At 45.7% G+C, this 24676-nt stretch overlaps 4 protein-coding genes across 4 annotated transcripts; 3 read left to right on the plus strand and 1 right to left on the minus strand.

The window, feature by feature from the left end:
- Positions 1-5474: 5474 nt before the first annotated feature.
- LOC133930963 (uncharacterized) lies at positions 5475-6011 on the plus strand. The gene has a single exon (XM_062377754.1). It carries the CDS (start codon positions 5475-5477, stop codon positions 6009-6011), a length of 537 nt encoding a protein of 178 aa, XP_062233738.1.
- A 9632-nt stretch (positions 6012-15643) lies between these two features.
- Positions 15644-16093, plus strand: LOC133930970 (uncharacterized). The gene has a single exon (XM_062377766.1). The coding sequence runs from the start codon at positions 15644-15646 to the stop codon at positions 16091-16093; it is 450 nt and encodes a 149-aa protein (XP_062233750.1).
- Positions 16094-16761: 668 nt separating this feature from the next.
- On the plus strand, positions 16762-22603 carry LOC133909068 (importin subunit alpha-1a-like). Its single transcript, XM_062351347.1, has 11 exons — positions 16762-17148; positions 19241-19337; positions 19448-19539; positions 19628-19759; positions 19870-20055; positions 20141-20304; positions 20397-20475; positions 20803-20931; positions 21441-21568; positions 21674-22055; positions 22171-22603. The coding sequence occupies exons 1-10, from the start codon at positions 16948-16950 to the stop codon at positions 22047-22049; spliced, it is 1584 nt and encodes a 527-aa protein (XP_062207331.1). The 5' UTR covers positions 16762-16947; the 3' UTR covers positions 22050-22055; positions 22171-22603.
- Positions 22604-22649: 46 nt separating this feature from the next.
- Positions 22650-24118, minus strand: LOC133909076 (uncharacterized). Its single transcript, XM_062351360.1, has 3 exons — positions 23836-24118; positions 23439-23727; positions 22650-23319 (listed from the first exon to the last, which is right to left on the minus strand). Exons 1-3 carry the CDS (start codon positions 24029-24031, stop codon positions 22926-22928), a joined length of 879 nt encoding a protein of 292 aa, XP_062207344.1. The 5' UTR covers positions 24032-24118; the 3' UTR covers positions 22650-22925.
- Positions 24119-24676: the final 558 nt, after the last annotated feature.

Consider the following 24676-nt stretch of genomic DNA (forward strand, 5'->3'; position numbering starts at 1 on the left):
CATGTATATATACATATGTATACCTATACGTATATATACGTATGTACATACACATGCCCATTGCTACAGTAGCTACAGCTTTTTAAAAGCTCGAGTCAGCTCGTTTGGCTCACAAGCTAGTTGTGCTGCTCGACACGGAGCGATGTCTGCTGGCGAGCGCACTGCTGACATCGGCAGAAAGCGCTTCGTGCTTTTGTCTCGAGTCATGTGTGTCGCTCTATAGCTTTCCCGTAGTGTACCACTACCTAACCAGCTCCCGCTATAGCTTCATCGATGCCTTCAACAACCCTAGCCTGCACGATCGCGACTGGTACCACCCCTGCCTAGCCCCGAGGTGCGGTCCAACCAGTGACGCAAGGGTGCGCAGTGGTTCGAGTTGGACCGCACCTTCGTCGTGGCAACTCCGTTAATGACCCACGATAGACACACTTGCAAAAACGATCTCAACATCGACGCGGCAGCTCCAGCCATGCACCCGCAAACACACACGTTAGTGACCAACTCAGTGGCACAGCTCGAACAAACAAAATCTCAACGACCCATGGTCGAGGCAATCTTCAAAGCATAGGTCGTTAGATTTGGGATAGAACAAATTCTATTCAGTTAAGATGAGATTTGGTGATTGGAGATATAGAAGAGATTGATCTTGAGTGGATTCAGTTCGGGGAGAGAGAGGAGAGGGTGGCTACGGCTTGGAGATCAGGCGTGTGCAGCTCGATCTCTGTTCTTGCGGCTATGGGAGGAAGAAGACAGGGGCACCCGCCTGGCCTTGGACCGGTGAGAAGAGAAAAGGGGGAGGGAGGCTCGGGCTAGCCTTGAACTGATCAGGAAGGAGAGCAAGGAGGTGGGCTGGCTTGGACTGAAAAGAGAGGAATTGGCTATCTAGACCACCTCTCTGGCTCATTTGGCTGTGAGCAACTCACGAGCTGACCCGAGTCAGGTCGTTATCTAAGCAAGTTAAAATCCTAACTCGACTCGTTATATTTTGAAACGAGTCGAGCCAAACCAAGCCGAGCCAGCCAAACACGAGTTGAGTTAGCTCGTAAGTTTCGAGCTTTTCATCAGCCCTAAAGCTGACACAAGTAAAAGCCGTCAAAAATTCCCTCAAATTAAGCACGCAACGAGTGACACAACCACCGTAAAAAAATGCAAGAGAAAACAAGCCCCTGAACTCTCCTCCAACTCCAATGACAGCGTAGGGGACGGGAAGCATCTAACGAACTAACAGTATGCTTGATCTCGGTTAGAGTTTATTTGGCACAACTTCAATTTCAAAATTTATATTGGATCTGAAGTTTATACGATAAAATAAAATAGTTTAAATTTTTATTTTTAATCTAAATAAAAATTAGATGACTTAACTAAATACTCTTAATCCGACACCACTTCAAATCCAATATTTCTTTGAGCTAGGACCTAATTCAAAATTTTGGATTTGAAACTATGCTAAACCTGACCTTAGAACACGAGAATTTTCCCAAATTTGTGCAAGGAAATAAGAGGCAAAATCCCCATGAAATTCTATAAATCCAAACAAGCTCTTGCATTGCTTATGGATGATTTCTTTTACGCATTTAGGATTTCTTGTGGGACATCTAAACCCTAATAGGCGAGACACCTGGCTATTTTTTCTGAATTCGCCACTGCCCAGCACTGTATATAGTTGGGAACCTTATGGTCTAATTGATTGTCTGCACGAGAGCAATATGATCGGGTGGATGCATATAATCTCAGTGAAAATCGTATTTAGTTACCCATGTGTGGTATGTAGAGAAAAAAGGAATCGGTGGGGATAGAGATAAAGTTAATATGGAGGAGAGTCTTACTGATACGGAAAGAAATTTTATAGAGTTAGCTCTTAAAAAGAGAAAATAAAAGACAACTCTAAATATTATGAGGTATAAAAAATGATAACAGAATATTTTAAAAAGTGTGATGAGAAAAATAAAAGATAGCGGCTATCAATTATGGTTAGAGATGCCCTCAGCTGCCAGATTGATGACGACAATTTGCCTCTTCTATCAACAACGTCGTCCAAAGGGTCTCGCGGTTCAAAGCCTGGAAAGCGAGTTGTAGCCTGTCCTGGTCCATGAGCGCCATTATTTGACAATTTTTCGACTAACTTTCTCTACCAAGAGGATTTTTTATTTGGACTATGGTGTTTCTTGTTTTGCCTTTCCGAGATGGAGACTGAGGCTGACTGGATGGATCATGGGGTTCGGCAAGTCGTTGACCTTGATTAGATTCAGGTGGCAGCTTTTGACCTCGATGACCGGAGCCATACCTCCTCTCTTTATTTCTTTTTTCTTTTAGAACTCGTGACCTATATATCGAGCCGTCTGACTAGGCGAACACGGCGAATCCGTCTATATATCAAGCTCAGGATCCTTTACAACTGATGAACTTAATTTCAGCAATAGTTAGTAGTACCTAATTGATGGCGTAAAAAATGCCTAACTTAATTTGGCAACAAAGGTTTCACTCCAAATCGAGAAACTCTATTCCTGCGTTTAACCGTGTCATGGTACTCTCTCCGGTTAAAAATAATTAACATTTTAAATATGATATAGTCTCTAATATATACTTTGATCACTATTTTATATTATAATATATTTATAAATTTTAGTAAATTTATGAGCCATGAAATTATTTTTCAAACTAAATATACGCATGGGATTTTTATATTTTTAAACTAAATATTTTAAAAGTGATTAGTTGTCAAAGTTTATAAAATTTGGTAAAATTTTATATACACTGTTACAGAAAAGATCATCTCTGTCTCGTTTCACTGCTGATTTAAAAATAATCGATAGCGATAAAATATCACTATTATTTATTACCAAAAGCCGGGTGGTACAGTGTTTTGTGGGAACTGTAACAGTACTGTAGCAACTACAGCAGAATCGTACCCATCGCTATAGTGTGATGTAGTACTGTGGAGAGAAAAATGGACATGCAAATCTGCTGAGTTACTGTAGCACCCACAATACTGCACACCCACAATACTGTAGCGATTGTAGCACACAATACGGTAGCACCCACAATACTGTAACAGTACTGTAGCGATTGTAGCAGTACTGTTTACAGAGGCTGATAGCGGAACCGGAGAGAAAAAAGGAGTAGAAAGTAGGAAATAGGGTAGCTGCTGGAGATGAAAGAATAAGGGATGCTGTAATAGTGATAGGGGATGCTGTAATAGTATTTTTTAGGATGAAAATTTGAGATAGCTGCTGGAGATGGCCTAATGAAACTTCATGCAAGGGGTGAGGTCGTGGGTTTGACTTTCACTTATTGTTTGAGCGTATAATTTTGCTATATTATATGAATCGACTCCCACATAAGTCGTGTGGTTCATTTCGTAGAGTGAAAAAAAAAATTGATCCTAAAAACATCAAATTTGGAACCAACTATCACCGTTAGTTTATAACATAAACCGCCAATGATAACTCTATTATTGTCGGTTACAAAACCGATAATGATAATACTGAGTATCACTACCACTTAATTATGGTTGGTTCTAAAACCGATAATGATGTCGTTTTTAAACCGACAGTGATGTTATTTTCTGTAGTAGCGCTAAAACATTAAGTATTTGTGACCGAAGGCAATATATAATAGATCGAGTTTTGGTTAAACCGACAGTGGTTCGAGCTAGAACACGTCTTCATCATGGCAACTCTGTTAACGACCCAAGACAGACACATTTGCAAAAATGATCTCAACATCGGCACGGCAGCTCCGGCCATGCACCCGCGGACACACACGTTGGTGACCAACTTAGTGGCACAGCTAGAACAAACAAAAGCTCAACGACCCATGGTCGAGGCAATCTTCAAAGCACGGGCCGTTATATTTGGGATAGAATGGATTATATTCGGTTGAGATGAGATTTGGTGATTGGAGATATAGAAGAGATTGATCTTGAGCGGATTCAGTTGGGGGAGAGAGAGGAGAGGGTGGCTACAGCTTGGAGATCAGGCGTGTGCGACTCAGTCTCTGTTCATGCGACTCTGGGAGGAAGAAGGCAGGAGCGCCCGCCTAGGCTTGGGTTGGTGAGAAGAGAAAAGGGAGAGAGAGGCTCGGGCCGACCTTGAACTGATTAGGAAGGAGAGCAAGGAGATGGACTGACTTGGGCTGAAAAGTGAGGAGAGAAGAGAAGAATTGGTTGTCCGAGTCACCTCCCTGGCTCGTTTGGCTGTGAGCAGCTCACGAGCTGGACCGAGTCAGGTCGTTATCTACACGAGATTAGATTTTGAAATGAGTTGAGCCGAACCGAGCGAGCCAGACACAAGTTGAGTTATCTCGCAAGTTTCAAGCTTTTTGTCCAACCCTAAAATTGACGCAAGTGAAAACCGTCAAAGGCTCCTCAAATTAAGCACGCAGCGAGTGACACAACCACTGTAAAAAAAATGCAAGAGAAAACAAGGCCCTGAAAGCTACTCCAACTCCAATGACAAGGTGCGCGACAGGAAGCATCTAACGAACTAACAATATGCTTGATCTCGGTTGGAATTTATTTGGCACAACTCCAGTTTTGAAATTTATACTAGATTTGAAGTTTATATAATAAAATAAAGTAGTAGTTTAAACTTTTATTTTTAGTCTAAAATAAAAATTAGATGGCTTAACTAAATACTCTCGATACAAAAGATTGAAATTTTTTTCCATTATCTTAAAAAAATGTGTCTACATGATTCCACAACACCATAAACGCTCTACTCGAAACTAACTCTATGGAGGAAATATAATGCAATTTCGTCTTAATATCCATGAAGCCTGCAAGGACCGTCGAAGTAGTTTACAGTATGCTTCACTTCTTTAATTTATAACAACGAATTTTCGATCATCGTACCATCGGTCGTCCAAGAGGCCAAGGCTTCCGATTTTGCATAACCTTTTTGCTTATTGTTCTGGTGCCATTGAAGTGAAGACCCCCCCCCCCCCGGGGAAATACCATGGTTAACAAACAGAGCTATGCTAGAGTTTATCAAAGCCTTAATCTGACTAGATATGATAAGAGTTTTTTTTTTTTTGCGATTGTTGGATTTTTTGCTCTTTGATGGCGTTCTTTTTAGTTCTACTCTAATTTCTTGGAGTTTGGCAGACAATGGGAGAATGTAGCAGTACCTGATGTTGCGGCCAGGGAGGCAAAGGCAGAGAGATACCACCCCAAATTAGAGAGAGATAGCGAGACATGCGGCTAGGAGCTTCTCGCCATGGTTTAGGGTAGCTAGGTTCGATAGCAATCGCAATGCCAGCGAGCGGACCATGGGCAGCCCCGAGCAACGGAGGACAGCCGCCATTTCCGTGGCCCATGCATGCAACCACCCCCGCCACCCATCTCACGTATTTATCTCCCTCCCTCCCCTGTCCGAGCAGCCCTTCCTTCCTCTCCTCGCCGGCCTCCTCCCTCGCGCAGCCCGCGCACGTACGTACGTAGCACCGAGCGCGCAGCTGAGAAAAACAAGCAGTCCATGGCCAGAACCCGCACGCTGCTCCTTCTCGCTGCAGCCTACGCTGCGTCCTGCTCACTCCTGGCCGAGCAGGTTGCGGCCGGGGGCAAAAAAGCCGCGGTGGCGGAGATCTGCAAGGGCACCGCGTTCCCGGACGTGTGCACCAAAACTGCGGGGAAGCACGCGAAACGCTACCCGACCGTGGACGCCCTGACGGTGCTGCAGATGCAGGTGGACGCGTTCTACAAGCGCACCGCGGCGGCGCGGGCGCGCGTGGCGAAGAAGGTCAGGAAGGCCTCCCCAACGGCGCGGTCGGCGCTGGAGCTGTGCAACAGGCTGTATCTGGACGCCGAGGACAACCTCGGCGCCTGCCGCCGCGCCATCGGCTTCAAGGACGCCGTCACCATCCGCGCCACAATGAGCATGGCGGCGCAGGACATGCAGAACTGCGACGAGAAGTTCAGGCAGGTTGGCGAGAAGAAGAACCCCTTGGAGCGCTTCAACAAGTCGCTCCTCAAGATGACCGAGATTTGCCGCTCGCTCTCCAACATGATCTGAGCTTGCTCAATTGAATACGGCCTGCCTAGCATGGGCGTTGTAGCAACATTGCATGCATGGCGACTGACTCTCCGACATGATCTTCGGAGATGGAGACTGAGAATTAGATCTTGGGTTCAGCTAGTTGTTGTCCTTTGTTGAATTCAGGCGTGGCTGCTTTGACCTCGATGACAACGAGACAATGCCTTCCTCTGACGCTGTCTGACGACAATATGCGAACACAGCAACTCAGCAATTTTGTGTATATATCAACGTCAAAATCGTTTACTACTGAATGATGTTTTTTGGGTGGGGTGGGGTGGGGGTTGCGGTTTGGCTCATTCAAATTTGATACCGTCGGATTTTGCTTTGATGATAGGTGATTTAGCCATAGATGTTGTCTTATCCGGTGAGGTTAGGGCAAGGGGGTTTAGAGTTAGGGGTTGGTGTCCCTCAGGCTTCAAAGGGATGATCGAGAAGTTTTGCCAGCCCGGTGGTAGTGGAGGCGGCGAAGTAAGAGTGTCACCAACCGTGGTACAAAGATCCGATAGACGGGGGTGGTCAACAGGGACATTGTGATTTGCAATGGTTATGGGAGGCGATGGTTGACGGTAGTGGGACTGTCAGATCCAGACGAGGTGGTGGCAGAGGTAGGGGCAAACATATACGGTTGCTGGTGATATGGAAGAAGAGGGGAACAGAGGGGATGGTGGGCGGTGGAGGTAGTCACAGGAAGGCCACGCAGGCACCTGGGATTTGTGACAGTGAGGGGTGAGGACAACGAGGTGACGGTGTGGTGGAGCATGGTGGGTTACAGATAGGAGCGATCAGGCGGGAGTAGGATTAGGGATAGTTGCAGGTTTATACATGTAACATCTTGAATTTAGCATATTACTTAATTAAAAAATTTCACTTCAAATTAAAATTTTTATGATTAATTAGGCTAACTGAAATCAAGAAAATATGTATATGAATATATATACACCAGTATGTATATATTCATATATATTAAATGTATTAAATTGACCAGGTATTCTAAAATACACTAAATTTGTTTTCAAAATAATTTTGTATTAAATTAGTTCATACGTATTGGTTTATGGTTTTTATGATTTTTTGTGTAGAGATTTGAAATTGAATGTGTCTTAATTTCAAATCTATTCTTAGTTTCTATTCAACCCAAATCCAAAATGAATTCAAATCCTCCCCCAAGAACCAAGATCCAAATCCAAATCACAATTCAAATATGTTTATTTGAATTGATATTAATCCAAAGTTAAATCCAAATTCAAATACTCAATTTGAATTTAAACCTAATTCCTTATTCAATTTTCCCTTTTCTCTCTTTCCAGGCCGAACCTCTTTCCCTTCTCTCTCATGTGGCCCACAGCAACCGGCCCGACCTTCCTTTCTTTCCCCCTCCTTCCCCGCGCTGGGGCATGACTGTGTCGCTCGACCCACTAGGCTTGCTCGCCCTCGCGCTGAACAGCCCGCCCGTGCACATGCCAGTGCGAGCATGGCCGTCCACGCGTCGCACATCGATCGGTCGTCTGCCCGGCCTCCTTCTCCTCCTTCCTTTAGTGTGACACTGCGCCGGCTGCCATTTCCCCTCCAGGAAAATATCCCCGTCCGGCCTCCACGCACTCGCTCTCTCTCCTCTCTCTTCTCGCTACACGACTTTTGCGGCCGTGCACGCACATGGACGGCGCAGAGTGCCCGTATTGTAGGAAAAGTGGTGGGCGTCGCCCCACCTCTTTGTGTGCCCCTCCCCTCTATAAATAGGGCCATCGGTCTCCCTCTCTCTCTTTCTCTGTTTTGCCACGCCACCTCGTCACCGTCGCCATTCATGCCACCGCATCTCCGCTGTCACCTCCACCGTCCACAAGCCTCCATGGAGCTCTAGGGAGCCGCCTTCATCCCTGTGCCACCGTCCCTTCGTCGGAAGCCCGACAGGAGGCCGTCCGAGCCAAAGTTGAGTTGTCCGCTATTTCGACGTCGTCGTTCCGTCGTCCCACTTCTCCCTGTCTCCGAGCTTGGTGAGCCTTGTAGTCCCCCTCGCGTCCGCGTAGATAGCATGTCGTCGCCACGAGCTCTCTGTTAGCGTGCAACCATGCACCGCCATGCTTATTGCCTTCCGCCACCATGTGGTGGTCGCCACTGGCGTGCTGATGCTTTGTGTGTGTGACCGACCATCGTGTTGTGATGCCTAGGGCTCCTTTTCCTTGCAGGTTGGCACCTCCCAATGCAGGGGAGGTGTTGCTCGATTTTGCCTGCACCGCTGACCCTCTCCGGCCATCGTCTGGTATCGCTCTCGTCGTCAGTGGCCGTCGATGAGCCCCCGACTAAATTCCCCGTCGCGTATAGATCCCCGACGTGGACTTCTCGTCGTGAAAACCTCACCGGAGCGTGTCGCCGGTGAGCATTACGGCGTGGCTTCACTGTAATTCCTCGCCGCCGATCACTGTCCTCCTCCCCTCCGCCGCTCGCGCGGACCAGCCACAGGTCGTGGCTTGGCCTGGCCGAGTGGGCCACAGCTCGGCTCGGTTGCGACAGGCCGCTAGGCCTACCCAGCCGCCTGCTAGCCACCAGCCCAAACCCGAGCGAGCCTGCACTGTATGACCCAGTACTGTCTAGCCCAAACCCAACCCATCCAAGCCCACTTCGGCCCAACCATTATTGTTATGTGGGTCCAGGCTACTGTTCAGCGGGTCCCACCTATGAATAGTTCAATTTCATAATTTCCTGATTTAATTTTAGAATAAATCTTCTATGAGTCATAACTTCTCTCTTCTGACTTCAATTTCGATGATTTTTTCACCGAAATTCATCTAAATTTGATATCTACCTATCCATCATAATCTGATATACATTAGGGCTCATTTGGTTTTCCATTTGGTGTTATTTGATTCTTCTCTAGTATCGTCATTATTTATCGTAGTCGCAATTGCAGAACCACCAGAATTCTACGAATACTATGCGGGAGCATCATGAGCGAGGAAAATCCTGACTACAACCAAGACTTTGAAAAAAAACCTTGAAGAAGGCAAGTCCCATCTCCTTGATCATATTGAACCTATGTTTTCACCTAATCTACATGATCAACTAAAACTAGACTTATATCGCATTTTCTATGTATTGTGCTCTTACAAACTGCTTGTAGTAATTAATCTTATTAAACACTTACCATGCCATAAATATTATCATCTAAAGTGTATATCACCCTAGGATTGCCTGTTGTTATCTATAATAATGACATACGACGTTTTGATATCTAGCATGCTTAGGATTAAATACGTCTCCTCGGAGACATCGCTTTTAAAACACCTCTCCTCAGAGATAAGAATTATTGTTGTCAATGTTAAACTCATATACCATGGATCCTTGATGGTTATGAAATCCTTGATGTCATGTGGGATATGGTGTGAGGTGTATAAAAATAGGTGAAAACTGTTTGGTGGGGGTATGTGGAGTAGTATTCTGGATGAGGATGCTCCTGCGGGCATGCGTCACCTCTGTGGTGTTCATTGCCAGAAGATATCTAGCATGGCCGCTTAAGGACCTAGTCTTGTGCCATCATGCTTAGCCACCTCCGTCCAACCATGCATTCTGAATGGGCAGGAGTTGACTTTTCTTCATCGGACTGAGTTGGGCATCATACTAGAAGGATGAGAGCAGCGAGCAGTTAAGTGTTCATCTGTCCCTCTGTTTGAAGGTTGCTAGTACCGGCCTAGGCTTAAAAAGGGGATTGACCTTCAGTACATGGACTCTGGCGCTTGGGGTAAATCTCGTAGAAAAACCCGGTATGAAAGGTGATTGGAGTGTCTCGGTATGATTCGCTCCTCCGCTTGCAACGATTAAAGGATGAGCATATCTCATGAGTAAAGTTGTACAACATCTACAGAGTATAAACCTACTTGAATAGTCGTGTCCACGGTCATGGACATGCGAAGGCATGGTCACACTTGAATAGACTCTGGGTTCGTATGTTTTGATGAGTAGTTGTGTGTACTAGATGTCCGTGTGATGAGGTTACTAGCTTAATTCGCTAGAAATTATGTGGTACTAGATTACACCAGATGTGATGATAGGGACTGTGGAGTGATGCGTGGCCCCTCCTAGGGCCAAAAAACCCCCAGATAGCTTGTTATCTGGTTTTAAACTATGTAAACTATCTTAAAGTCAATCGTAGATGATGCAATTGGATATCTTCATAAATTGCTTTACGCTTAAAATTAAACCGTAATATCTTATCCTTGAATTACCCCATTTATACATCTATCAACACCTTGAAGTAGTATAGGATTTGCTGAGTACCTTCTATATTCACTCTTGCTATCATTCAGATGAGGAAGCCAATGCTGATTTCGCCGGAGATGAATGCGAGGATGAAGAGTAGTCTTAGAAGTCACATTCGCACCCTAGCTGCTTGTGGCTTTAGATCTTTGCTTTCCGCTGTGCTTTTTGCTGGCTGTTCTCTGAATCCTTTTTTCTCTGAACCCTAATACTTATGTACGAAGTTTGATTGTGATACTACAACTGTTACTGTACGTATCAGCTACTTGATCCAGGCACAGGAGATCCTAGGTTAGAGTCCTACATGAGTGGTATCAGAACCATACTTAGCTGTAGGACGTAACCTTAGGATAGAATTGCTTGTGTATATTTATTTTCCAAAAAACTATGTTATCAAAGCTGCTTTTGTACTTACCTTTTGTCTTGTTACCTTTAAAAACTTATTATGCAAGTTCTAACTTGTCCCTTTTTCCCCGGCAAATGAAAGACGAGTATTGGAACACAATGTGATGTCTACGAGTGAATGGTTTTTCCAAGTTGCTGTGTGAATCTTGTTGTCACCTGGGATACAACTGACGCCCAGAGTACACAGGGCGTGAGTACGACGAGAATGGATCCCAGAAGTGCCGGGTTCTGCTGCAGATCTTCAACTGTCCGAGATAACCCAATTGACGACCGCTACCACTGGAGTACTATACCCTGACACATACCAGTTGGTAGCCTGTGAAGCACTTCAACACCTGTGCGGGAGGCATGTCAGAGAAGTGGCACACACTCCCATGAGGCACTTTCCAGTTGTCGCTGGCCAGCGAGCCGCTTGGTGTGCACGTCTAACCACCATGGAGGATGCAAGGCAAAAGGAAGAGGAGGATGACACCACCGTGACCATCATGACATATTACCTCCATACCTTTGAGCACATACACAATGAGACCTATCAGCTGTTCTAGGTTAGTTGTCAGAGGGTAGAGGAGTCCAAGACATGAGAGAGAGCTCTCCGTGTGATGCTGGATCAAATCAGAGTCCAGCCTGCCGTCGCTGAAGACAACGCTGTAAGAAACCACGAAGGATGGCAGAGGGCGGTAAGGGCGCATCGCAAGTATCTTAACAGACAGAATGCCATGAATGGCTCCTGAGTCAGAACAACTGCTAGGAAGAGTACATTCACGCTACCCGTGAGTCGGACTCAGCTCATCTTCCTTTCAGGTGAACCTCTCCTACCAGGACATATAGCATCAGCTATAGCAGACGGTAGGATTAGCCTCTCACCAGTTCTAGCAACCAGTGGAGGTTTAGTGACCATCGAGCCGATTCAGGATGGAGATATGGTGATACCTATCGATGACTCGGAGGAGGAGGACCCTAGCGAGCGCGAGCTCGTTAGTGACCACGATAGCGACAATGACATCGACAGGATCTTCGACTCCACTTCCACCCCGACACCAGCAGGGACCCTCTCACCAGCTGAGTCAGCGCTGGCAACACCACTGACAGGTCCGCAGATGACGCATGAGGACGACGCGTCACGCCTAGTTAGCAATAGGAATAGACCCTTTTGTAGCTTTTGTTGTAGATGGCCCTATAGTCAGATGCTCTGTGAGCATGCTTTTATCGTTTGTAGAACGGAAACTTTTATACTAGTGACCTAGCAGAGATAGTCCTAGGTTTGTTAAATACATGTTGTTGGTGCTTGTGTTTGGTGTTGATTCTTGTTGGCTCTTGATTGCGTGATTGGCAAGGATTGTCCTTACTTTTAGCTTGCTTGCCCTCATCTTTTAGCTGCATCTCAACTCTTACTTTCTCTCTTATCTACAGAGAACATATGGAGTCATCCAAGCAATCGTCTCGTCTTCGGCAATGGATCTAAAATCGGAAGTGCGATAGGATCCAGAGAGAGAGCCGCTATGGGCCAAAATAGAGGAGGAGGCATGGTTGCTAACTCCCAAGTCAGCCGAGAACCAATGGACCATGAAGTCCAGCAAAGCTACCGCAGTAGTCAAGGAACCCCACTGCCCCCACCACCAGAGACTGACCTGGTGGTGGTGATGACCAACCAAACCCGTCTACTGGACGTCATAGCACAAGTAGGAAACAACAACTGAGGTTATGGACCTTATAACAAGATGTTAGAGTTCATGAGGATCAACCCTCCAACTTTTGACAGTACCAAAGACCCCTTAGAGACTGATGACTAGCTAAGGGTCATCACCAGAAAGCTCAGAGTCATCAATTATGAGGGTCAAGAAAGGGTGAATCTAGCAGCCCAACAACTTAATGTATCAGTAGTAGAATGATGGGAGAACTATTGCGAGGCATCGGTAGATACCGATGCCATCACTTGGGATGAATTTTGTGAAGAGTTTTGGAAGTACCATGTGCCGGAAGGGACTATGGAAATGAAGGTTGATGAATTTTGTAGCCTAAAACAAGGATCAATGACAGTAAATTAATACATCCGAAAGTTCATTAGTCTTTCCCACTGTCCCCCCAGAAGACGTGTCAACAGACAAGAAGAAGTATGATCATTTCAAAAAGGGGTTGCAGCGTAGCTTGTATGTCTAGTTCGTACCTATCATCTATCTTAACTTCAACACTATGATGAATAGGACCATCCTTCTAGAGGAGACCCGTGCACCCATAGATGCAGAAAGGAAGAGAAAATTCTCTGACCAAAGGCAGCAGGGTAGTAGGTCTCAGGCGACAAGTCTCAGCCGTAGGTAGAGATTCCAATATCAGTAGTAGTAGCAAACTATATAGTATCAGACTTCGGGATCCACATCCCACACAGCAGCATCCGCTTCCTGCAATTCTAGCGCATGGCGGACCCAGTAGAGTAGCACCCTGACGCCAGCCGTTACGTAGAGAACATGCTATATCTGCCATCAACCAGGTCACTACATGAAGGACTGCCTTAATGCCAACATGAACAATGCTCCAACCTGTTCAGCCCCTAGAGCTCTAGCAGTAGGATTTGGATGAGGAGGGAATCAGTTAGCTGGATAGTCACGGAACTATGGATGAGGTCGCGTTAACCACATCGACACCCAAGAAGCGCAGGAAGCACCAGAAGTCATATTCGGTGAGTTCCCAATCAACTAAACCTTTGAAACAGTCTTATTTGATTCTAGAGCTTCACATTCGTTTGTTTCTTCAAAGTTTGCTACACTTCATAAGTTGCCAACTTGGTTCTCAAGTATCCTAAGCTGATTCAATCCCCCGCGGGAAGTATCTTGTGTCGTCTAGGATGCCCCCAGGTTAAACTCTGTTTAAGTGGGGTAAAGTTCCTAGCAAACCTAGTTATTCTGAATTCAAATAGAATATATATCATACTAGGAATGGATTGGTTAACCAAGCACGAAGGTAATATAGCTTGTGCTAGTAGAAGAGTTACCCTGGTCAATCATAAAGGAATAAGGTAGAGTTTGAGCCTGAAGGACCTAAATATGACCCAATGGTATGCAACTTGACTGCCCAGTAAATAGAAGATGTGCCAGTAGTATGTGAGTACCCAGATGTATTTCCAGAGGAATTACCTAGTATGCCACCAGACCGTGAACATAGAGTTTATTATTGATCTCCTACCCGGAATAACCCCGATTACCAAGAGACCTTACAGGATGACAGTCAATGAACTGTAGTTATTGAAGGGTCCGATCAGAGAATTACAGGCAAGTGGGTTCATCAGACCTAGTTCTTTACCTTGGGGATCACCAGTTCTATTTATAGAAAAGAAAGATACGAGTCAAAGGATGTGTGTTGATTACCGTTCTTTGAATGAGATGACTATAAAAAATAAGTACCCACTACCCCGGATTGATGATCTGTTCAATCAGTTAAGAGGAGCTAAGTACTTCTCTAAGATAGATTTGAGATCTAGATACTGCCAATTTAAGATCAAGAAAAGTGACATTGAGAAGACCGCCTTTGTAACAAGGTATGCATTATATGAGTTCACAGCCATGTCATTTGGACTGACGAATGCTCCAGCATACTTTATGAACCTGATGAATAAGGTATTTATGGATGAACTGAATAATTTTGTGATAGTGTTCATTGATGATATTCTTGTCTACTCAAGTAGTGCGGAAGAACACGAACAACATTTGAGAGTGATTATGGAAAGGCTAAGAGTACATCAGCTCTATACCAAATTTAGCAAGTGTGAGTTCTGGTTTCAAGAAGTGGCATTTCTTGGACATGTTTTGACAGCGGAAGGGATATCAGTGGACCCTTCAAAAGTTGAGGCAATAGTTGACTGGATTCAACCAATCAATGTCTCAGAAATCAGAAGCTTCCTTAGATTAGCGGGTTACTACCGCAAGTTTATTGAAAGGTTTTCAAAGATAGCTAAGCCAATGACCAAACTTCTCCAAAAAGATGCTAAGTTTGAATGGGATAAAGCCTGCAAAAGGAGTTTTCAAGAATTCAAGAAGAGACTGACTACAACCCTCATGTTGAAATTGCTAGATATCTAGAAGGACTTTATGGTCTATTGTGATGGCTCACGCTAGGGTTTAGGCTGTGTATTGATGTAAGATGACAAGGTTGTGACTTATACATCCAGAGAACTAAAATCGCATGAAGAAAACTACCTAACTCATGACCTGTAGGCTAAATTTTTCTACTATATGGTGCATCACCACTACCTTCGCCACTGTCAACGATTGCTTTCTAATTTTTCTTTTCTCTAGGATCGGAGCTTTCTTAGAGAAATGTGGAGTATCTATCATATTTTTCACAATGTAGTAGAGCTTTATGATGGCGATTGAAAAGAGAATATAGACGAGTGAGAGAGACTACTGGAAGAACTAAGAATTATCTTAACTGATAGGCGTTTGAGTAATCTTGAGATTTTTTTTTTTGGCACCCACAGCGCTTGGTTTGACAAATATATACTAAAAACTGATGGTAATAAACACATGTGGTGATGACATTCTTGGAAAAATTATAAGGAAAAATTGACAAAAAAAAGTTGACTAGGGTTTGACTTTCGCAACATTTTTTTTTTGTTTGCATATTGTTCCGGTCAAGGCAATGACAATACCAACGAACGGACACAGGCAACCCGGGCAAACGAGGACAGCCGCCATTTCCGTTGCCCATGCATGTTGCATACAACCACCCTCGCCACCCATCTCACGTATTTATCTCCCTCCCCTGCCCGAGCAGCCTCAGCCCCTCCCCTCCCCTCCCCGCCGGCCAGTCTCCTCCCGCTCGCACGCACGCACACGTAAGTACGTAGCGCCGAACCGCAACTGACAAAGCCGGCAGCCATGGTCAGAACAATCCGCGAGCTCCTCCTCCTCGCCGCGGCCGTCGCCGCGTCCTGCTCGCTCCTGGTCGCGCCGACGGCTGCGGACATGTCCACCGTGGCGGAGATCTGTAGGGGCACGTCGTTCCCCGACCTGTGCACCAACACAGCGGGGAAGCAAGCGGCGCGCTACCCGATCGTGGACGCGTATACGGTGCTGCAGATGCAGGTGGACGCGTTCTCCAAGCGCACCGCGGCGGCGCGGGCGCGCGTGGAGAAGGAGTCCCTGACGGCCTCCCCCGCGGCGCGGACGGTGCTGCAGCTGTGCGACAGGCTGTACGAGGACGTCGAGGACAACCTCGGCGCCTGCCGCCGCGCCATCGGCTTCAGGGACGCCGTCACAATCCGTGCCACCATGGGCATGGCGGCGCAGGACATGCAGAACTGCGACGAGCAGTTCAGGCAGATCGGCGAGAAGAACCCGATGGAGCGCTTCGACGAGTCGCTCGGCAACATGGCCGAGATCTGCCGCTCGCTCTCCAACATGATCGGAGCTTAGCTTGCCCGATTGACTACGGCCTACCTAACTAGCAGGGGCGTTGTTGCAACGTCGCAGCATGCCCGTGCGCGCCATCGCGGGACATCACTGTATTTTGTTTCTTTATTAATCGGTTGATCTCACATTGTTAATTTCTTAGAGAAATGTGTTAAATCCGGTCTTGGAAACGGGGAGGTGAATTGAGAAGGGTATTCTGATTTAATTTGAATCACGATTATGATTCTAAAAGAGTATCATCCGATCATTTTGTACTCTCCAGCGATTTCAATTTGTTTTACAATATTTTTCGGTTCAGTAAAAAATCGTAATTCACGAAATTTTACTGAAATTTTGATTATCTTTTTATCCTCTCTTCTCTATAGGTTTCACGTATCAGTGAAAGAAAAAAGTCTAAAATTAGATATTTCATTACCCTTTGAAATCCCAAAACTCAAGGAATTTCGTTAAATTTTTAATCCTGTACTCTCCTTTTCTTTTTGGAGCTGATTGGTATTCACATACTGAGGGGCTGGCGAGTATAGGCTGGGCCGAATTACTATTCTCCTTTAGCTCAGATGGACCTCATGGCTGGGCCTGTGGTTTTGTTTTTTTTAACGTATCTCGGCGCGCAATCTAATTTAGCGGCCTCCAAAAAAATAAAAAAAATAAAAAGGAGAATATTTCGATCGTGGTGTGTGAGCTTTAACTCCCATTCCCACCCGCCGCTAGGGTTTCTCCCTCTCCCTCTTTCCCCCCTTCTCTCGCGCATCTCCAGCCCCGACGCCAGGCTAGGGTTTTGCCTCCTCGCCGGCCGCCTCAGCCGCCGCCGCGAGCGAGATCGAGAGATAGAGAGAGGAAGCGGAGCTTAGCCGGCCATGTCGCTGCGTCCGAGCGAGCGGGCGGAGGTGCGGCGGAACCGCTACAAGGTGGCGGTGGATGCGGAGGAGGGGCGGCGGCGGCGCGAGGACAACATGGTGGAGATACGCAAGAACCGCCGCGAGGAGAGTCTCCTCAAGAAGCGCCGCGAGGGGCTCCAGGCCCAGGTCCCCGTCCCCGCCTCCGGGGTCGAGAAGAAGGTGAAGATGCACCGCCCGCTCCCATCATCGACCTTCCATTTCACTGTTTCGAATTTTGATTTGTAGCTTGCGCTATCGAGATTATTGCGCGCTTTGAGATGTGTTCGGTACAAGTGTGGTGGATTGGTTCGACTGTTAACCCATGGTCATGAGATGGTTTGATTAGCTTCCCTTTTGTGTGCTTGCAAGTGTCTATCTCCGAGCTCGTACACGAGCACGATGGGTGTTTAGTGCAGACGGTTGTATGCATGTTTGATTACTTGTATCCGAGAGTGCCTGGTGCGTGCAGCTGTAAGCTTTCAGCTAGCTGTACCTTTTCAGATTTGTGAGGAGCCGATCGGTGGTGGTAGAGAGGAAACAGGAGGAAGAACAGAGTGAATGTTTTGGGTTTTAGGAAGAACACAGAGAGGAATTGCGTTTAGAGTTTACAAGTCTCATCATCGTCATACCTCTCCTCTCATCCTCCTATTCCTTTTATCCTCTCTGCTCGTTACATGGGCTAAGCCCGAATGCTTCACTGACGGACCCAACTCGGGCTGGACATGCGTGGATTGGGCTTTGGTTGACGACCTGATAGCCTGGGTCTGCTCTCCTCGCGTGTCGCCTTGTCTTGGTCCTGCGCTCCCTGGGTAGCCTCGCTAACAAGATTATAGTTAATAGTTCTTCATTTTGGGTGCTGGATTAGCTCTCTAGATAGCTGCTTTGAGAGGTCATGTGAGTTGGTTTTGATGAGTGTTTGGTATTGATTTAGGATATATATGTTTTGTGGCTTCATGCTTGTGATTTGTAAGGTATGCATGTCAACCCTAGCCTTATGACTTTTCATATAATAAAAGTCTAGCATATGGTTCTAGAGATGCGAATTTTAGGATCTCAGGATGAGATTTTTCTTGAACATCACAATAGATGATTTGCCAAGTTGTCATTGTCTCTATTTGTTTGATTTTTTTTTTTGTCGTTTGAGCAAGAATGCTCATTCCTAATTCCTATCAGCCTCTATCTCAATGAATGCACACTTTGCACCTTATGACCAGTTGTTGTTACATTCCTCAGTTTGTGCGACCATTATTCTATTAGCGGACCAGGGAGTTAAGACTCTCTTGCTTTCTAGGCTATGCTTTTTGTTGCTGTCATAGGCATTTGCAAGATGATGATACATAACTATGTTGTTCTTGTTACATACTGATTTATTATCTCGTTGGTCATAGAACATAGCATGCTTAACATTGTTTTAATGTCTGAAAATTAGATTATATAATGATCATTTTTCAGAGTCCTTACCATGTTACTGCTGTGGTCATTTCTTTTTTGTTATGTTGTGCACATTTTGTTTTGTTTCATAATCTGTATGCTCTGTATTGCTGTATCCATGCTGTTATCAGCTGAAATCTTGGTTCTGACATATCCATGCCTAATATTATGGCTAATGGATTAAAAATGTAACTGAAGGCATTTTGGGGACCAGCTTTTCATGCTGAGCTGACCACTTTATGATTGTGTTTTACTGGGCCTAGTGCTTTGTCATACTAAATGCTTGGTTTTCTAGCAGCATGAGCAAGTATGACAGCAAAATTATCCTTTTTTAATAACAGAATACATATTTAATTTCTCTAATGATAGATGCCTGTCCTGCAGTTCACATTATTTTATTTGAAGTACTTCAATCACTTGCTGTGTTAGCCCCTGTTGAAACTAGTTATTAGTTTTTTAGTGCTTGCTTGGCATTTCAGTAGGACGCCTTTCAAATTAGCTCTGGTCTTGTTAGTAAAGTTGTGCTTATGATCATATCTTTAGAGTTGTGTTTCTCTCATACCATTTATGTAGGTGTTAGAGCTGCTGATTTTACTTCTTTTATGTTTTTATGCACTGATGAACATACTTATTTAATGGTTATGTCAAGGCCTTTTATCTTGACCAAAAAAAGAGGATTTGAATGTAGCATGCTTCAATGCTGCTTATGTCCTTGTCAAGCTTATTTAATTGGGCCTGAGGTGGTTTTTGTACTACTGGGTTCCTTTACCTTTCTCTTTCAATATTTATTGTGGTTGTTTTGGTACTGGCAATCTTGGTTTGACTCGTGTTCAATTTGTAGCTCGAAAGCCTTCCTGCTATGGTTAGTGGGGTCTATTCGGATGAAAACAACCTTCAGCTTGAGGCCACAACACAGTTCCGCAAGTTGCTCTCTATAGGTACTAACATTTTGTCTTCTCAGTTAGTTTTGATTTCTTAGCTTGTAAAAGATGACCTATATTTGACACTGGATGAACATTGATTGAGCTTGCAAATATTTGTTAATCAGAGAGGAGCCCTCCGATTGAAGAAGTTATCCAATCAGGAGTTGTTCCTCGATTTGTGCAGTTCCTTACCAAAGAGGATTTCCCCCAACTGCAGGTATGTTGATACAATTTAAGCCTTATATCTTGTTGTCACTGAATGAAAATGGATTTCTTATCATTGTGCTTTGTAATATTTTTTGTAGTTTGAAGCAGCATGGGCACTCACAAATATTGCATCTGGCACTTCGGAAAATACAAAGGTCGTCATTGATCATGGAGCTGTTCCAATATTTGTGAAGCTTCTTGGGTCTGCTAGTGATGATGTCCGTGAGCAGGTATTTGTTCAGTTGCTTGGCTACTACTATCTTTATGCTCTCTATTTGTTGTAAACTTGCACTGGAGTGCATGGTGAGGCAATAATGTTCTTTCTAAAACAATTCAAAAGGCTGTATGGGCTTTGGGCAACATTGCTGGTGATTCCCCCAAGTGCCGTGACCTTGTCCTCACCAATGGTGCGTTGATGCCTCTGCTAGCCCAGTTGAATGAGCATGCTAAGCTCTCCATGCTGAGGAATGCCACCTGGACTCTCTCCAATTTTTGCAGAGGAAAGCCACAGCCTTTGTTTGATCAGGTTTTAGACAAGGCCCGTTTGTTTTGTTGCCTTTTGTGCCCGACAACAGTTACTAACTTAACATGATGTTCTTTGGCTGGAATAGACTAAGCCTGCTCTGCCAGCGCTTGCACGACTTATTCATTCCAATGACGAGGAAGTTCTCACTGATGCATGCTGGGCCCTTTCGTACTTATCTGATGGCACTAACGACAAGATCCAAGCTGTGATTGAAGCTGGTGTTTGCCCCTGGCTTGTGGAGCTCCTCCTGTATGTGAAAATGCAGTGTAACAATATTCTGTGATTGGCTTTCTATGTTCATTTGTGTTTTTTGTATGATGTATGCCATTTACCATATGCAGTCATCCATCACCATCGGTGCTTATACCTGCTCTACGAACTGTTGGGAACATTGTCACTGGAGATGATCTGCAAACTCAGGTGGGACATTCATCATTTTGGCAGCTCTCTTTATATTTGACACAACTGATCCAATCAATTATTATAGCCTTTGAACTCACTTGAAGAGCTAATTTTGTGTGAACTAGTTTATTTAATTTAGTTCATGCCATCACTCATCATGTTGCATATGTTTCATAAAATACATGTATCCATCGGTTTTTGTTGATTGTTCCTTTTTTATGGGCAATTGTCCTGCTCAATGTGCTAATGTGCTGTCCCAAACATTGAAGGAAGCAGCATGGAAGATATTTGCAATTATGTGTGCATTTTTTGCCACTTTATTTAAGTTTTCTTCTGTTTTTGCAGTGCATCATTGATCATCAAGCTCTTCGGTGCCTCCTGAGTCTATTGACGCAGAACCACAAGAAAAGTATTAAGAAAGAGGCTTGCTGGACAATTTCAAATATTACTGCTGGAAACAAAGATCAAATACAGGTATAAATAAAAAAATCCTGGACATACGTTCGCTTGTTGAAGTGTATGGCCTAAAAAATTCTTTAGGGCATTGGTTGTTGCAACTGAATTTACCAAGTGGTGACAATTCACATATTTGTCTGGCACTCCATACTGCATACATGCTAAACCCTAGTAATGCTGCAACGCAATTTGGCTAGAGTAGTTAAATATCTGGAGTGTGTGACAACTAACTTATGGTGATTTTTCTCAACACATTTTAAGATATCTTAATCAAGCAAATTGATCAAATGTTGGTGTAGACCAATATTACTTGTTACTGACTGGAAACTGGCAACCCTTTAAACTCTGTTTAACATAATGATTATTCACTTTCTCCAGTAGGAAACTAGTGCACCAAAGTGTTCTTCATTTTTTAGCATCATTTTCATTAGATTGTGTGTTTCTACAGATGGCCCATGCCATATATCATGCATAAATCTTGTTGATAACATAACATCGACCCCCACCCTGCTATATTGAATTCTTAGGCTGTGATAAATGCTGGCATTATTGGTCCTTTGTTGCATCTGCTCCAAACAGCAGAGTTTGATATCAAGAAGGAGGCTGCGTGGGCCATCTCAAATGCTACCTCAGGTGGTACCCACGAGCAAATCAAGTATGTTCTTTCAACTTCACTGCTATTCAGCTTGTGCGCAATGCAACTTATTTACTTTTGTTTTATGCTTTATTGAGAACCATATTGTATGCCTTGTCTAAATAGGTATTTGGTGTCTGAGGGCTGCATCAAGCCATTGTGCGACCTTCTTGTTTGCCCTGATCCAAGAATTGTAACTGTTTGTTTGGAGGGTCTTGAGAATATTCTCAAAGTGGGGGAGCATGACAAGACCTTGGGTGCAACAGGTGATGTCAATGCCTTTGCTCAGATGATTGATGAAGCAGAAGGCCTGGAAAAGATTGAGAACCTGCAGGGCCACGATAACAATGAAATCTATGAAAAAGCTGTGAAGCTTCTTGAGGCATACTGGATGGAGGAGGAAGATGATGCAATGGCTACTGCCGGGGAAGCCACTCCAGCTGTTTTTGACTTCGTCCAAGGTGGCAACCCTCCAGCTGGTGGTGGTTTGAACTTCAGCTAAATACAGGTAGGGAACACTATCTCACTTATCGTAGAATGTTCATTCTATCAAGGTCGCATGAAGTGTTTGTATGATGTATTGTTTTGGCAAATGACTAACAGTTTTAATATTCACTTTGCAGGCTTTAACCAAAGGGTGGTAGTTCCCTCGGCGATGGGCTTGTCATGAGTAGTCAATGTAGTTTGGTTGATTCCATGTGCGGGGTATTGGTTCTGGTGGGTCCAAAATAAGCTTAAGATTTCGAGGGAGCTGGGTTAACATCATACCCAAATTAAATCATGGATACTATCGCAGGGTCTGTAACAGGATTATAATCATCGAGCCTGAGTCCGAATTTTTTTAGATGGCTACTATCTTGGGTTTGCAACTTCAGTTCGGTGTGTAATATCTTGCGCTGTATAGTCCGAATTGGAGCTTCAGCAAGGCCGTTAGATTACATTCCTGAATGGTTTGGTTTTGAGGTTCTTCAGGAATGGGCTGATGAGCTGTCCGGACATGTGAACCTTAAATGTTTCTTAAGTATATTTCCAGGCCTTGCTCTAGGCCATGTCCAATCCAAGTATACCTATGGCGAATTGGCGAGTTGCATTTGCATTATTGACGGTTAAGCTGATGATGTAAATAGTAGGAAATCACGACTTTCATGTTTAATCTTGGTAACATAGAGGTGTATACGAAGTCCCCCGTACGTGTCAATGTACACCTCTTCCACTTCACAAAGATTTGGTTGACGTTTACGAACAAATAATCTCGGTGCTTATATTCTTATTATACAAAGGAAAAAAGAGAACTTAGTAAGAACGCAAAGAATGTAGCCGTCGTGGGGTGCTCTTCTTCCTGCTCCCCGTTTCATGATTTATCTCCCAAGCGTGTCAGTTACTCGTCGGTGGGCTCCTTGGTGATGAGTAGCGACGCACGGCTGGGCTGCACCTGGCACGCGGCCGTCGTAATCTCCGGCGCGCCTGGTGCGGACGGCACCGGATGAGGATGCGGGTGCGGCACCGGCGGCTGCAGGTGCTGCTGCGGGGCGCCGTAGCCGACGAAGTGTCCGCCGCCGTGGTACTGACCCCGCAGCCGCTGCGCCTGCACGGCAGTGACGTACACGACGAAGCCGACAACGACGGTGATGAGCCCCAGGATCCCCGCCGCCGCGAATATCCCTGGCCGCACCCGGTGGCACAAGGGCCGCGGCCTCCGCCAGTCGCTGACGTGCCCGGACTCCACCCCGATCCCGATCATGAGCAGCACCTCGGCGAGCCCGAAGCAAATCCTACAGAGACAAGCATTTCACGCCTCGTGATCGTGGAGACATCGCAACACAGAAGTCGAGCGGCCACGAGTGGCATTGTGTGGTACGACGAGGAGGAGCGCTTTAACTATAACTGTTACCATGTGAGGAAGAAGAGGCAGCAGGTTTGCCAGGTGAGCGTGGCTGCGGTGGATGCCACCCGCGGGTGGTCCTCGGCGACGGCGAGGCCGACGGATGCGGACTCGGGGGCCGCGACGGCGACCAGCATGTAGGCGTGCTCGGCGAACATTGCGACGGCGAGCAGGAGGAATGCGCCGATGGCGTAGGCGAGCGGCGCGCGGCCGCTGCTGTTGTAGAAGCAGACGTCCACCTGGTCTTGGTTGCCGCCTACGCTCATCAGGTAGTACGACACCTGCAGGTAGACACCACCTAGTTAGGTACGCTCTCACAGAGTGCTACTACTAGTTGCCACCCGCGTAGCTAGCTAGCAATAGTGAGTAGCGTCAGAGTGAGTAGGCCGGAGTGTTGATGATCGACGTGCCTCGGAGCGCGATCCCTCGGCGGCGAGGCAGAGGATGAACGCGACGAGGCCGCAGAGCACGGAGAGCGCGACGAGGGTGACAGCGACCTGGCCGCTGGACCGCGCCGCGCGGCGCTCCTGCGCCTTGCGGAGGGACAGGTCGTCGTGGGTCACGGCCGGCATCGTCGCTGTCGTTGGCGCTGCCGCGTGCATGAATGAAGTGAACAATCAAGCACGCAAGTACTGACCGATCGACCGATGGCTACCTAATGAACCTGCCGCGAAGCCGGGTCTCGATATATATATATATGGGGTCAATCTGTAATTCTGTACCCCTGTAGCTGGTACACGCCTGACGATGCGCCTGGAGGAGGAGCGACGGGAGAATATGGCGTTGCATTCATAGAGAGGAAGGAATTGCAGAGGTTGTCTCTAGCGTTGGGGCTTAGAGGAGGCAGCACGGGAGGAATCCATGTCTGGCCTCCGGTGGGTGCCTTGCTGGAGGCCACATTCCGATTCCTCGCTTTCACCTTCCACCGCTGCCTCTTTTAGCTGCCTTTTCAGGAAAGCGCTACGCGATCGAGCTGCGCTTTTCGCGCTTTGCACTTGCAGCAGCAGCTTCCGGTACGTGCTTAGCTTTGGGTTCCAAGTTAGTAATCTGTTATTGCGTTGTATAATAGGAAAGAGCATTGCTTGAGCGGACTCGTACCCTCTAACATCACAAAGCAATGTTACCAGACTAAACAGGGATTTGAGTCTGGATAAACAGTACCGTAACATTATTTACTGTAGTAATATATTGTATTAATTTTATGGTGTATTACTTTAGTTGCAGCAATCAGTTACATCCGTTTCAGA

This window comes from Phragmites australis, chromosome 1 (assembly GCF_958298935.1).
Source record: "Phragmites australis chromosome 1, lpPhrAust1.1, whole genome shotgun sequence".
Taxonomy (NCBI): Eukaryota; Viridiplantae; Streptophyta; class Magnoliopsida; order Poales; family Poaceae; genus Phragmites; species Phragmites australis.